Below are 14,566 nucleotides of genomic sequence, written 5' to 3'. Positions count from 1 at the left end.
AGAATATTTTTGGCTTCGTTTTTCAGTGTTAGCAAAATTCTTTTCTTTTGAAGAAAACTAAGGTTTGACTCTACAGAAAAATAAATAGAACTAAGAAAGCTTTCGATGGCCTTTACCCGTTCAGTGCACAAAAATCTTATGAGGCATGCTTCTGAAGAATATCTTTCTGTGCACTAAAACATGAATTTCTTTACACAAATCTTTGTGGTCTTTGCATAAGTTCTGGAGAAGAACAACCTTTAAGGTTGTTTTCTTTGTCTCCATCATGCAACTTGGGTCTTCGTTCAAGCATAACAAAACCAAAGAAAATATGTGACTTGAAGTCCAACTGATATTTCTGAAATTAGACCTTCTAATCAAGGCTTTCAACTCTGAGTTCTGAAATCTGCAGGCGGTAAAATCCACACAAGGAAGATCCCTGGAATATGACACAGAAGAGGCCAAGTTGTTTCTTGAGAGTTTATGTGGAGCTCACTAATGGGCCCAACTCAACCAGAGTAACTCTGTTTTGCTCCAGGTAAATACTCACTGCTTAGAAAAGCTTGAAAAACTTTGCCCACTGACCACATTTGACTTTTGCAATGAAATAGGTTCTGTTGCTTTCATATAAAACGTTTTACACCACATAGAAATCATTTTAGCAACGTTTAGCTCATAACTGCTCCACACTGTCAAGATCATAACAAGAACCCCTTTGCATTTTCTGAATGACACCAAACTGTTTTCTGTTTTCTCTTATATGTTGATCTTGTCCACGGTAACTCTTGAGGAGATCATAGATCATATATTTATAAACAGAAATAAATATAGAAAAACCATTGTAATACCGTCAGGAAGTGAATAACACTCACAGATACACACACACACACACACACATCCTTTACATGAAGCTGAAGCCACTTTATCTAAATTAAAAAAAGAAAGGAATAAACAGACTTACAACTCTCAAGGCTTGACAGAGTCTTAAAGAGTCTTAAAGAGATCTAATCTACATGGGAAGTAGAAAAAGACAAGATCTTCTGAGTAAATTGGGAGCTTGGGGACCTTGGAGGAGGGTTGAAGGGCAGGGGAGAGGCAGGGAGGGGAGCAGAGAAAAATGTAGAGCTCAATAAAAATCAATAAAATAAGAAAGATACATTTTGTTCTAGAAAATCAGTGAATCAGTGTCAGCTTAGTCCCCTACTAGTGCCCAAACCCCTGACGGTTTAGTCTTGGGGTGTGTGTGTGTGTGTGTGTGTGTGTGTGTGTATCATGTGTGATATGCATAGGTGAGTTTCTGCTTTGGAATTTCGTTGTGGAGCTATGTAACAAGATACTGCAGCACCCAGCTAAGGGTAAGATGGTCAACCAATGGCACTACTCCTCTTCCTCTTGTCCCCCTGCTAATGACAAACACCGTCTTTACTTCCTGAGCCTTGGCAACATTCCAGGCTTCAGCTAAGGGCTGAATAAGCATCATCTGTGTTAATTTATAGGCGACGACCTTGAGATCTATAGAGCTTAGTTTATTAAATACAAATAATTAGTCGTAAAATTGGATCAAACTTCAGATTTATTGCCAGAGTTCCATTGCTTCTTATTAACAAACCTAGGCCTCAGCATACCTTTTTATAAGTCAAGCTTTGTTTTTCATAAGATCTTCAAGCTCTTTCTCACTATCAGAGTCCTCCAGAAAAGCAGAATCAGCTGGAGGTAAAATGCTTATCACATAAACCAGGAGAGCCGGTGATTACAATCAGTCTGAATGCGAAGGCCAAAGGCTGGAATTCTAGGTGATATTTGGCATCAGTCATTGAAGACAATAAAGTTCTGGGTGGGACATAGAAGCCTTTCAACGTTTTACTCCCTTTTATCTTCTTTGTTAGAAAATTAGTCTCTGACGATGTAGAGCTCTTTGGGGATTCCATTTGCCTTTCTTCATTCAAACCGTGGGTCGCTCTCTCCTCCTTCACACCTGAAGCCATCTGTCTGATGGCTGAAATGGTCCACACACATTACCTTTTAAGTGCAAAATAGTTCCTCCTACAGCTTGAAATGGTGCTGCTTCTGAGATGAGGTCATCCTCTTCCCTGTCTCTGGAGAGCACTACTTTATTCTGCGTGTCCATTCCTCAGGCATTTGTTAATATTCTTCCAGGGTAAGCGGCTTTGCTCCCAGACCCCCTTCTCAATAGAACGAAGATAATAATCACATTGGACTTACTGATGTGTTGGCCTTTGCATCAATGATAGTCAACATATATTGGGCATTTACTCTCTGAGGGATACTGAGTTAATTACTGCAACCAATTACTGCATTTATTCTGCCCAATAACCCTTATGCTAAGCAATGCAGTGTTTGCATGAAACACACACATCTGCATACTTTGAACTCTTTAAATCATCCCTAGATTACTTGCGGTGTCTAATAAAAGAATATATATATTACAAAATAGTTGGATGATAGCAAGAGCAATGTCTATAATGCATATGTGATTCTCTTATTAATATCGCCGAATTGTGACCAGTTGAATCTGTGCATACACAGCCTGTGATGTGAAGGGATGTAGGAATATATAAGGTGGCTCAGGGGACCAGCATTTCAGATTGACATAAGAACAAAGTAGGGCTTGAGACCGTAATGTGCATGGCTGCCAGGGTAGTAGGCAGTCCAGGGAAGGAAGCACAGGCTCAAATGCTGCAGGCAGATGCAGACCAAGTCTGAATCAAAAAAAGAACATTGAAAGTACAGAAAATGAAGAAATTTACAATGTTAAAAAGCAGTTAGGAGTCAGTTAAGGGCTGGAAGTCGTATCATAATGTGGGAAGCAGAAGAGAAATGTGTGTCCAGGAAAGTAAGACAACAGTAGAAAGGAAAGGCGGTAGTGATTCCAGGCCGGAGAAACACGTTCTCTGGATCATAGTCTTGGGATGACTCTCTTAGTTCTCTGACGTATCACTTCTTAGGTTCTCTCCCTGAGTCAGGGAAACATGACCCCATTGGTGCCTGGCAGAGACAGTTTCTCAGAGAGAGGAAAGCTAAAGGCATTGTGCCATCACCTGGTTATGGGGAACTCTGGAGGCCACACCACGACAAAATTCAGCAGTGATGCGGCGACTGCTCCTGAGGTGTCAGTCAAGGACACAGTGTGACAAGGCAGATGGCTTTGTCTGTGTGTGTGTGGCAAGAGGACGGAAGGCTGGAGTTTTGGAAGGGGTTAGTACTGAGGCCAAGTTATGCATATGGACGCTGAGGAAAATGTGTGAACAGAGATGTCCACATTCTGGGAGATACAGTAGGGGAGACAGTGGATGGTCCACAGGAATCAGGGCCTCGCTGAAGTCATAGCAACCAAAGCAGGACAATAAGGAATGAAACAGGCTAGGTGACAGTTTCCAAAGGACTATTGTCTTAGGTTCCTAGCTAGGAAGTTTCCTCTGTTCACACATCCTCTCCCACAAACAGGAAGCTCCCCTCGGGGGTACCCAGGATGCTGTTTGTGACTCTTTCATTTTTCATCTGTTCCTCACTCCTGTCATCGTTTGACTTTTGTAGCCACCTGGATGCAGTTCTCCTGTAGGAAGAGCCAGGCTATTCCCAAAGCTGGATGGAAACAACTGCACAACTTTTGTCTTTGACTTGAGGGACAACAATAAGCAATAGGCTCGTACCCAGCAGCCTCCCTTCTCCTCTGTAGTTTCCATGGGGTATCTTTTGTGATTATGAAAGGTAGCTAGGACGCTACAAAATCAATAGTTACCACTTATGGAGACTTTCTGTTGCACTTGAAAGACTACATACTCTTAGACTCCTGACCACGACCTGAAGGGAGCCAGGGTCCTCACTTAGATCCTCACTCTCATCCACCACAGTTGGTAAAATGACATTTCTACACCCCAACTTGTGAGCCCTATGCCCTTCTGCTTGCCAGTCTCTTGAGCTTGAACTCTCTAGGGCTCCCAGCTTCTTACCTTCAAGTTTTTCCTAATAGCTGGCCCAGATGAGGCCCCCAGGGCACTTTCCTCCCGTGTCACAGAGTGTCTCTCCCACAAACTGTCTGTGTGGAAATGGGATTTATTTGTTGTTTCGTTTCTCCCACTTTTTCCAGCTCTTGATGCACAGACATTCTGTCTTGCTCACAGCTGACTCCAGCATCAGTAATATCACATCTCTGAACATGCCTTCCAGGTACCTGAGCATACTCAGAAACTTATCGTTCATAAAATAAGGGCACACTGTTTTTTTATCTTGATTTTTCATTATAAATATAAGTGTGTGTTGGTATTTGGCTTCCTTCATTAAGGTACACACATGTTCTATTAGGGTAGAGACCATTTTTTTAAATGTTGACGTTTAATTGTAGATACATATGTGTGTTTTTATTCTGTGTCTTCCGGTAGGACATATAATCTATCAGGATAGAGGCCGTAAGCTACTCAGTGACTGTAACATATCCTGGTCAGGCACATGCTGGTTGACTCCTTATTATGTAATCATTGAATATTAAAATACTCTGAATTTAATCACAGAGTGGTTGGGTATTTAGGATTTTGATTCCCTGGTTAGAGCTGCTCTGAGAGCTTCCATCGTGTACAAAGGTCATCAAACTCTGTCTGGTCTAACAGAGGTTACTCTCCAGCACTGCTTGATGAAGGACCAGGACTTGACTCTGTCACAGCTGGTGACTGTAGAGACATCCCACCTCTGATCTCAAGGTCAGAGTGACCAAGACCAAATGCCTGTATCACCTCCAAGCAGGGAGTCTGCTGCCCACAGCTGGCAGGAAGGACAAAATCAGGGGCCACAGTGTGGGTTTGAACACATGACCTCTGGCCATGTCTTCCCTCTGTCCAGTTACACTGTTGCAGATTTGCATAGTGTTCAGGTAGTTCCTCGGAGAGTTGGTCTAGATGCTGAAAGAAAAGACAAAAAGGAGCACATAAGGAGCAGGACAGGAAGATAGCCATGGTGACATGCTGCACGGGTTAGTTCTCTGTCAGCTTGACACAAGCTAGAGTCATCTGGGAAGAAGATCCTCAATTGAGAAAATGCTTCCATCAGAGTGCCTGTTTCTCTTGCCTAATAATGAATGTGGCAGGGTTCAGCCCACTGTGGGCGGTACCACCCTCCGGTAGGTGGTCCTGAGTTGTAAAAGGAATCAGGTTGAGCAAGTCTTGGAGAGCAAGGCTGTAAGTAGAAATCCCCCATAGTTTCAGCTTCAGTTCCTGCTTCCAGGTTCCTGACCAGAGTTACTGCTCTGGCTTCCCCTGGTGATCTACTGTAATTTGCAAGCCAAACAAACCCTTTGGTCTCTAAGTGTTTATCCCAGCAATGGTAAGTGCTTAGGGCACATTGGGGAGAAATGTGTGGGTCCAGGATCTGAGCTGAGAAAAAAGACACTACAGAGGAAGCCTACATTTCTCTCCCAAACAATGGACATTTTCCAAAGACATTTTAAAAAGACAATAAATAAACTATGTTTACTTAGGGACCATTAGTTTCTACTCACCTCTCGCTCTTACAATATCCCCCATGAAACTTACAAGTTTGTTCAGAGAAGGAAATCTTTGAGATTTTTTAAAACTATTTTTATAACTTATAATTATGTACGTATCTGTTTCTAGTTGCCTAAGGGGTCTAGTAAAGAGGATTGAGTTCCCTACAGCTGGAGTTACAGGTGCTGTACACCAAACTTCTGGAAGAGAAGTGGCCCTAACTCCTGCACCATCTCCCTGCTCTGTCTGTAACCTGCACCTTAGTTGTAAGCTGGTGTCTTCGAGAGTATTAAGAAGGGGAGGGGGGGTCCTCACACTTATGGAGATGTAACTGGAGCATTACACAAATCCTCCCTGTGCCCACTAAAAAGGAACCCAAATGTGTCTCTCCACACGTGAGCATGTCTTACTCTCCCCCCACTTTCCCCTCTAGTAACCCCTGTGGTTAAAATAGATGCTAAAAATGTCTCCCATAAACTCCAGTCCTGATTCATGCTGCCTTCTCATGAAATTATTTTCTTTGGTAAGGTCGTGAATTCTGCTTTGACTTGACTGGAGGCCCGTTCCCACTAGGAAAGAAGGGTTCTTCAGGCCACTACAGGCATGTGGGAGACATAGAGCAGAACTATTCCTCCTTTCCTGGTAGTGACAGAGACATGCCATATTTACACCAGATAGCTACCTCAGACTTGCAAGGAAGGTGTTTATGAGCTGCAAAGGTTCTACAATGGGTGCTTTGAACCAGTAGCAGGGTATAGTGTGGCAGAGCTTATCCTGGCTCAAAAGGCAAGCTGTGATATTCGGGATTCTTGTTCTCACACGAAACATGGGGACTAGCTCTTTAATAGTACTTTGCTCTCCTTTAGATGGCAGGAGAAAGACACCCGAGTCAGCCACTGCTTGACAGCGGTGTGGGCATGAGCAGAGCAGGGCCAATCTCTTTATGTCTACACTGCTGGTATGACCATGTATCAGACAGTGCTACAGTCTGAAACGGTCACACCACTGGTTTCTTATCTAAAGCAGCTCTCCCATGAGTAGCAGGCTGGGAACACTTAGACTCAGTATCCACGCTGCACCCATTCTCCACCGCACCCCTTACCAGTAGGATCCCTTCTTTGATTTGCCTGGCTCGGTCTCCTAGCTGAAACGCCAGCTCTGCAACCTGCTGCCTCAGGGCCTCTCGTAAAGCCCTCAGGTCCTCAGCCTCTTCCCTGCATGAAGATGATACAAAAGGAAACGTCAAAATCGCTGCCAGGTGCAGTCTTTCATGTCCCTCTCATGAAGTGGGTCCTGTTTTTGATATTTCTGCTCAGTTTCTTGTGTATTTCTCTCTCTCGCTCACTCTGTGTGTGTGTGTACATGTGGGCATGCATGTGGGGGGGCGTGCGTGTGGATGCGTGTGTGCATGGCATGCCTATGCCTGACGCTGTATGAGGAGAGCGGTGAGCAGAGAGAAACGTGCAAGCAGTTCTCCCAATGCAGCTTAGGTAGTCAGCCTGGGCATCACGAGTGCCCTTGCCAATTGAGCCATCTCTCTGGTTCCTGAGATTGCTTAAAAAAGACTTTGGCCTTCCTTATTTGATTTGCCTGTAGAAGTAAGTCTGTTAGTAGAACAGGTACCCCCCACCCTGTTCACCATTCTAAGACTTACACTTAGAAAAATGGAGCCTCCTTTAATCTCACTCAGTGCTGGTCCCCCGTGCCCCATCACTCTTTTAGCTTCGAGAACACAAAGCACATCTAGCTAGAAAGGGAAGCTTTGGGCTTATACTTTGGGCACATGCCCTACCATAGAGCTGCATCCCCAACACACCCTCTTTTAAAAGAAATCCTATTGGGTATAATTTAGGCATTATGTTTACCTATTTCAAGATATAATACACCATTTATAAGAAAACTACCAAGTTGGACAAGGATAACCACCATGCAGCTCTAGAAGATGCCATCTCCCCAGTAAGAACACACAACCCTCAAGCCTTTTACTGTTAAAACCTGTCCCCACAGCCACAGGCGATCAGTGATGCATCCATTTGGGTGATATTTTTAACCCCTCTGACAATACTGCATATTTCAAAACCCTAATAACTCCCCAACATTTGCTTCTATGCAAGTCCCATTCCTATCGGTTAAAGAAATCCTGCTGGCCTTCCACGTCCTCCCGAGAGATTGCCCCTCTTCTAACCTTCCCAAACAGCCCCAGTCTTCAATAAGAGTGTGCCCATCCAGTGACGGCTCCCTCCGTCTCACACTGAGAAAGCAAAGCTAAGACTGTGAAAGCAAAGGAAGAGCAGGCCGATTTCTCATTAGCCCTGCCCCATCATGCTCATCTGCCTGGCCTGCCCTGATTACCTTCCCTTGCTCCAGGTGTGTGGTCTGGTACTTACTCAGATGCTTGCCTTGGATAATTACCTTTCCTCTTCTGACATGTCCCTGTGAAAGAGTGCCTGCTGTTCCGCGAAGTGCTGCTCCATTTCCTCTAAGTGCTCCTGGAAACTCTGGCACACCATCTTCATGGTTTCCATCTCATAGACTGTGCACTGGCAACAAAGAGGAAAACCCGAGAGCGGTGACCTTTCTGCTCACATGGCTGGAGGGCTGGGCTCTGCCTTCCTTCCCATTTGGAATACATTGCTTGCAAAGAAGCCCAACTGCTAACATTTTTAGAAGAGCCAGGGAAGCCCAGTTCAGACTTTGGGCGAAATTAGAGGTTGCATTTGACTAAGACAAAGGGGACCAGTTGCTGAGTGGTACTTGGGTGAGAATTAATTTTGCACAGGGAAGCCCAAGCCTGTCCTACAGAATACAGAGATGCAAGGAAGTGGACAGAGAAGAGGAAGAATTACCAGAGAGCAGACTTACATTTAGAAAAATGGAGCCTCCTTTAATGTTGCTCAGTGTTGGTACACAGTACCCCATCATTCTTAGCATGAGAACATTAAACACATCTACTGATGTGTATTTGCTCAGGAAAATCTGCTCAGAATACTTTTTTTTACTAGTTTTAACTTGCTTAGCCATAGTCCTTGAAGAGGAAAATTTGAAGAATCCATTTTACCCATCTAACAATCCCAATTGAGAGAAATGTTAGACACCCATGCGCTCTATGAGCTAGAATCAAGACTTGAGTTCTTCTTGCCTCCAGACCACCTCAGTCTTCAACCCTGGCTGTCCCTTGATGTTTTGATTTGATATAGTCTTGTAACCTTCAAAAGTTATGGAATTCTTTACAGCTAATAATTCTGACCTGTAGTGAGTTGATCAGACTCTAATATAGATAGTAGTTGCCATGGCCCTAGGATGACCACGACTATCATCCAATTAAATTTCTTGCCTAAGTTTTTGGAGATATTTTATCACACTGTGAACCCCGAATTTGCATTCATGTTAATTAAATAAAATCAACCTTAGCTCAAGAGGCAGAGTTAGCAACTAGTTGACAGAAAGTAATCATATAGCATCAGAAGGCATTGGGAAGAAATAGAGAGGTGCACTGGAAATAGTAGGTAGGGATTTTTTTTCCAGTGGTGTGCTTTTTTTTTTTTGGTTTGGCAAATGGGGAGAGGGACTTCTTTTCAGAGATGCTAGTAAGGAGAGAAGGTTAGCCAGGTGCTACTCAATCTCTCTGAACTCGTAGGTTTTTCACCTCAGCCTTTGAATCTCAAGTCTTATTTATAAATAGAACCATAGAGATTTAGTTAAAGCTACCTTTAGCAACAATGGCAGAGCCAGTGCCTGTAGGAACAATATTCCCACCAGGCTGGTGACTGCAGAGTCACAGTTGCTGGCTGCAATGGCAGTAAGTTAAGGTGCACCCACTATGCTGAAGCCAAAACAACACCCAAGAAAGTTCATGGTTTCCAGAACACACACGGAGGTGCATGCATACACGCATACACAGCCTTCTCTTGCCCTTATATGCATGTATTTAGAAATAACTAGTTAATATTGGGATCCTAGTACTTGGGGAAGAAGAACTATCTCTCAATCTCATCAAGCATTGGTTGCCCATAGTTTTTCATCTAGGGGTAAGGCCTTCTTTAATTTTCCTCCATATATGCTAGAATGTAAAGAGTTGTCTTTGTGGTCTTGTACAGGCAGCTAGGCTGGTGAGAATTCATGGGTGTAACATCTCTGTCATGTCTACACTGCCATACAGCAGACATTCTAGTCTCTGATTCTTAGAATCTTTTCACCTCCTCTTCCAGAAAGTTCCTGGAGCCTTAGAACAAGGATATCCTTTCTGGTACCCCAAGGCTCACTTAGTCTTTGAATTTTGATGAGTTGTGGATCTCTAGTAGACTCCATCTGCTACAGAAAAAAGCAAGAAACGTCTTGCTGAGTGCTGAGAACTGTGTTGGCAAGCACTTCCAGGAAGGGAGGTACAAAGACACAGACTCCGGCCTTCCTTCATTACAGCAGTCACCAAAAGAGCTCACAGTTGTGAACAGGTATGTTGTACAATCCAGAGGCATCCTTCTTAAGGACCCAAGAGTCATTCCTTTGAAATAAAGCCAACTAGAAGCTTCTGTGGGAGGATGGGCTTGTGAGGGCTTTGGAGAAATAATTGAAATGAAACTAAATTCCCGACAGGTCATGGAAACCACCATCCTGTGCCTTCATTTCTGGAAAGCACAGGACTTTTAAAAATCTTTATCCTCACAGTTACAAGGCCAAGATCATGGCAGTTTGGTGGTTACTGTTTCAACTAAAGTGTGTAAAATACAGTCAGCTCACAACCATATCTGGTATTCATACCCACTGGCCTTTCACCATTTTCTACTGATTCACTGAGTCCCTGCTCTTCCCTCTATCTTATTCTTTCCTTAAAATGCCCACACCGCTCCTGCACAGATAAAAATGAAGCCCACCTCTTTCCCTGACTGTTGGGAGTTACTGAATTACATCTGTTTCCATGACTTTTCTTGCTATCTCCTGTGCATCTGTGAGACACTGAGCCCAGTCTGTCTGAGGGACACTGTGCCCATTCGCTGATCTCCTGTCAGCCCTCCCTTCTGTTTTGCAATCTATATTGGGTTATTCCTTATGTACATCTATGACCCAGAGCCCCAGGGATGCTGCCATCTGACTTTAAGTGCTATTAACACTGGTGGATCCCCAGCTGTCTCTATCAGACCCCTTCCTGATCAGTAAGCGAAGCTTCTGGCTACGGCTCACCCTCTTTTTCCCCTTTCCTCTTAAAAGCAGCACTGTGTCTAGGTAAAAACCTGCATTCCCTAAGCTTCCCTCTCAATGCTGATAGCCAAAGAGCAGGGCTGTGGAGGATGTCGAGGGCTTTTGAGAAAGAATGAAAGAAGGCTTTTGACTGCTGGGTCATGGACTCCACCAACATCTGCCTCAGTTTCTGCAAAGTCAAGATGGGTTTTTATCTTTATCCTTAAAATCACGTGACCAAGATTGGTGATTATTATATCACCCAGACACTTGAAAATGGGGATACTGTTCTAAGACTGATACTTCGATATGAAAACGTTATATCATTTTGTTCTGAGATATTTTATACTGACTGATGTATTTAGCTTTATCATGAGAGAACCCAAGCCAGCTGAGGGAAGTCTTTGACACATGCTGATGTTGGCAATAATGCTTAGGTATTGCCAAATTATGGCTCATAAAAATTGAAATGGTCTTGAAGTCCATGCAAGCATCTTTTGTAGGTGTTTAGACACAAACTCTGTAATGGCTGTGTCTGTAGTCAAATGCTATTTAAATTTTAAATTCAAGTCACATGATCGATCTTTTCATTCCCAATATCTAACCAAGTCACTTCACAGAATGAAGGGTGACAGGACAGCATGAGGGGACACCTGTCACTCAGGAGGGAGCTGGTTCAGTGCTTCAAGCCAATTCAGGTAACTGTTTTCAGAGTTCAAGGGACAGCAAGCCAGATCATGGCAGCACAGTGCTCAAGCAGACTGATGTCATTAACACTGGGCTTCAAGTTCAGCTCAGTGTCTGGGGGTAACCCTTTGTGATTGGAAAATATGGATTGTAGGGCTTGGATTTGGGGAGAGCTGAAAGCAGGTTTGTGATGTTAAGACTGTACTGCCCTGGAAAATTCTGAAGTGCTGCCATCTCCTGGTAATTCGGAAACACACAGTTTAGCCCCAGAACTGGCAATAACACTCAACTAACTAAATATCAGAAGAAAGGAAACCCCAGGCAAGGGGAATAAGAGGGGCAGAGGAGTTGATCTCTCTCTCTCTCTCTCTCTCTCTCTCTCTCTCTCTCTCTCTCTCTCTCTCTCTCCCTCTCTCCCTCTCTCCCTCTCTCCCTCTCTCCCTCTCCCCCCTCTATCTTTTCTTTGTAAAGTCTGGGTAAAACCCACATAAAATGCAAGGCCTGCTCTACTGTCCCATCTCATTGATGCAAACTTCAACACTAAGAGTGGCAGTATAAAACCAAGCCAAAACAACAACACAGCTTTTTCCCTTTCTAATTGACTCACACTTTTTAAACTTCGCACAATTTCTTTTTCTTTTTAACTTAAGCCTATAAATACTACAGAAGATTTTTTTTAATACTCAGAAATCTTATTTCTAATGCATCTTATTCTGGAAATATGTTTTGCTTTGCATTGAGAAATCTTTATTAAATTGCTCCCAAGCATTCATATATACAAGATTAATTATATGGCCAAATCAGTTTTCCACTGACAATTACTGATAAAATAACAACTCAGGTACACAAATGAATCTCCTCACACCAACAAGCCATTCTTCTAGGTAAGCTAGAAGATGACAAAGCCAGCTGTGGGTTTCTCCATGGTGTCACACATCACTGGGTAAAAGACAATGGGAGAGGAGATACTATTTCAAACCAGATTTTACCAAAAATTCTCTTACTTTCAACATCTCCTTTGAATGCCCGTTGCCATTTGACCGATAGCATCCATTTCCACCTGGAATCTTCATTCCAGCCCTGGCCTAGTTTCTAGTTATTTCTGTTCTACTAGAACCATCCAGTTCTTAACCCTAGCTATCCCACATTCAAGCCACATTTCCTGCAGAACCTTTTCCAGGTTTCACAGACCCAGCCAGGCCGATTCTCAGGCTCATTCACAGCACATGTCACCACATGCGCTGCTTTCCTTCACCGTTCTTCACATTTCTCTAGCAGCACACTGCTCATGGGAGAAAGCAACCCTGTGCTTACCTACATGTGTGTGCAAGCATGCGCACACGTGTGTGTAACACACACACACATGGAAGTGTATCTGAGCACATAAGCTCACTGTTTCCATTGAATGAGTGTTTCTGGTCCCTTAGATTTAAAGGAAGAGAAATGCATGGCCATCTAGTAAAATTCTGGAGAACATCCATTTCCGCCAAAGCAATTACTATTGTGTCTTTGTGTCTTTTCTGTATAATTACAAATTCTATTTTTTTGGATGGGTTATGTGTGTGTCCATGTTCATGTATGTGCAGGTGTGTGTGTGTGTGTGTGTGTGTGTGTGTGTGTGTGTGAGGTTGACTTCAAGTATCTTCCTCAATCATCCTTTGCCTTATTTGGGGGATAGACTCTAAATAAACCTGGAGCTCACCTATTCAGCTAGATGGGCTAGGCAGAAAGCTTCAGACTCTAGGAGGAGGAAGGATATACAGTATTATGAGGCAAGGGCTAGAAAAGTATGGGTAGCAAAATTTACACTTGATCAACTGTTGCTAGATTGACACCTACCTACAAGCCTGAGGATGATGATTATGACAATGAGTCACAAAACCTTTCTGTGCTGGAGTACCAAATGAGTGCCTGTTTCTGGATGTCAAATCATTTCACACAGCTAGAAGTATGTATGCCTAAGGTCTCCTTCTGACAGAATTTGGGGAGGGAGACTCTGATCCATATTTAGGGAATCTCCTGGCCCCAACCCAACCTCAGTCTTGGTCCCTATCGTAATCAGCAGCCTTAACCTTGAACAAGCTATGGGTTCCTACACTTGAGTACTCTCTCCAGGTCTCATCAGGTTGATTGCAATTCTCAAACAAAATTTGATCTTCTAGTTTCTCAGTCTACTGGTAGCTGCTAATTATTTATCTTCTTAACCTTGTCAAGAAATTATAGACATTGTTTGTAATTGATGGGAGTGATGTAATCAGAAAACAGATTTAGTATCCTACCACTATCAAATTATATTGGATATATCTCAAAGGACTCTTCTGAATTTTTGGACATAATTTTGGTTGTATTTTTCTTGTTATTTTAAATAAAATGTAAGGCTGAATATTATTTAATTTATGCTTCTTTGTAAATTTTTTCTTTGAGGTGAGGTCTCATTATGTAGTCCCAACTACTTGCTATGTATATCAGACTAGCCTAGAACTTATATTGATCCTCCTGCCTTAATCGACTGAGTTATGGCATTACAGAAATGTGTCACCATACCTAGACTAGGATTTCGTTTGGAAGCAGGAATGTTTATTTCTATGGTCTAGTAATTTATATAGGATTTCAAATATCACCTTCTTTCGGTAACTTTCATGCCCAACATGATTTCACAAAAACTGAATGGTCAAGTGAACGTTTATTGGTGCAAGACACTTCTATATTATGTCAGTTATATTTGAAATAAACACTGATTGGCTGGTAGCCAGACAGGAAGTAGAGGTGGGTCAATGAGAACAGGAATATTCTGAGAAGAAGGAAACTCTTTCTCCAGTCCTGCCCAGACCACGGAAGAAGCAAGATGTGATCTGCCCCGCTGAAAAAGGTACTGAGCCATGTGGCTAACATAGATAAGGATAATGGGTAAATATACATTATAAGAGTTAACAAGAGATCCTCAGGGGCTACTCTGCCCGATACCTCCTCTCTCTTCCTATCCCACCCAGCTTGCACCCACAACCCTACCCCCGCCTCCGTCTGACTCCCTTCCCTCTCTGACCACCTAACATCTCCCAGCCCAGCCTGTTCGGGCTCTAGGACCGAATCCGAATCGGCAGGGCAAACGGGAGGGTGCTAGCTCCTTTGTCCCCACTAGCCTGCCTGCAGCAAGCTAGGTAGGTCCTTTGTTTACGAGACACCTAGCAGCAAGGAGTTCCGGTCCAGGCACCAGGAGAGACATCACTGGG

At 43.3% G+C, this 14,566-nt stretch overlaps 1 protein-coding gene across 1 annotated transcript in view; it reads right to left on the bottom strand.

Moving 5' to 3' along the window:
• Window positions 1-4,589: 4,589 nt before the first annotated feature.
• Itprid1 (ITPR interacting domain containing 1) overlaps window positions 4,590-14,566 on the bottom strand; it is a 106,063-nt gene continuing 96,086 nt past the window's right edge. The window contains exons 11-13 of the mRNA XM_050155514.1: window positions 7,887-8,014; window positions 6,577-6,688; window positions 4,590-4,892 (exon numbers count right to left, since the gene is read on the bottom strand). Of these exons, the coding sequence (XP_050011471.1) occupies window positions 4,608-4,892; window positions 6,577-6,688; window positions 7,887-8,014 (525 nt within the window). The 3' untranslated portion in view covers window positions 4,590-4,607. The remainder of the gene's footprint in view (window positions 4,893-6,576; window positions 6,689-7,886; window positions 8,015-14,566) is intronic.

The sequence above is a fragment of the Alexandromys fortis genome, unplaced genomic scaffold, assembly GCF_014885135.2.
Source record: "Alexandromys fortis isolate MF-2015 unplaced genomic scaffold, M_Fortis_MF-2015_v1.1 scaffold_93, whole genome shotgun sequence".
NCBI classification, from domain to species: Eukaryota; Metazoa; Chordata; class Mammalia; order Rodentia; family Cricetidae; genus Alexandromys; species Alexandromys fortis.
This window is presented reverse-complemented; position numbering and strand designations above follow the sequence as displayed.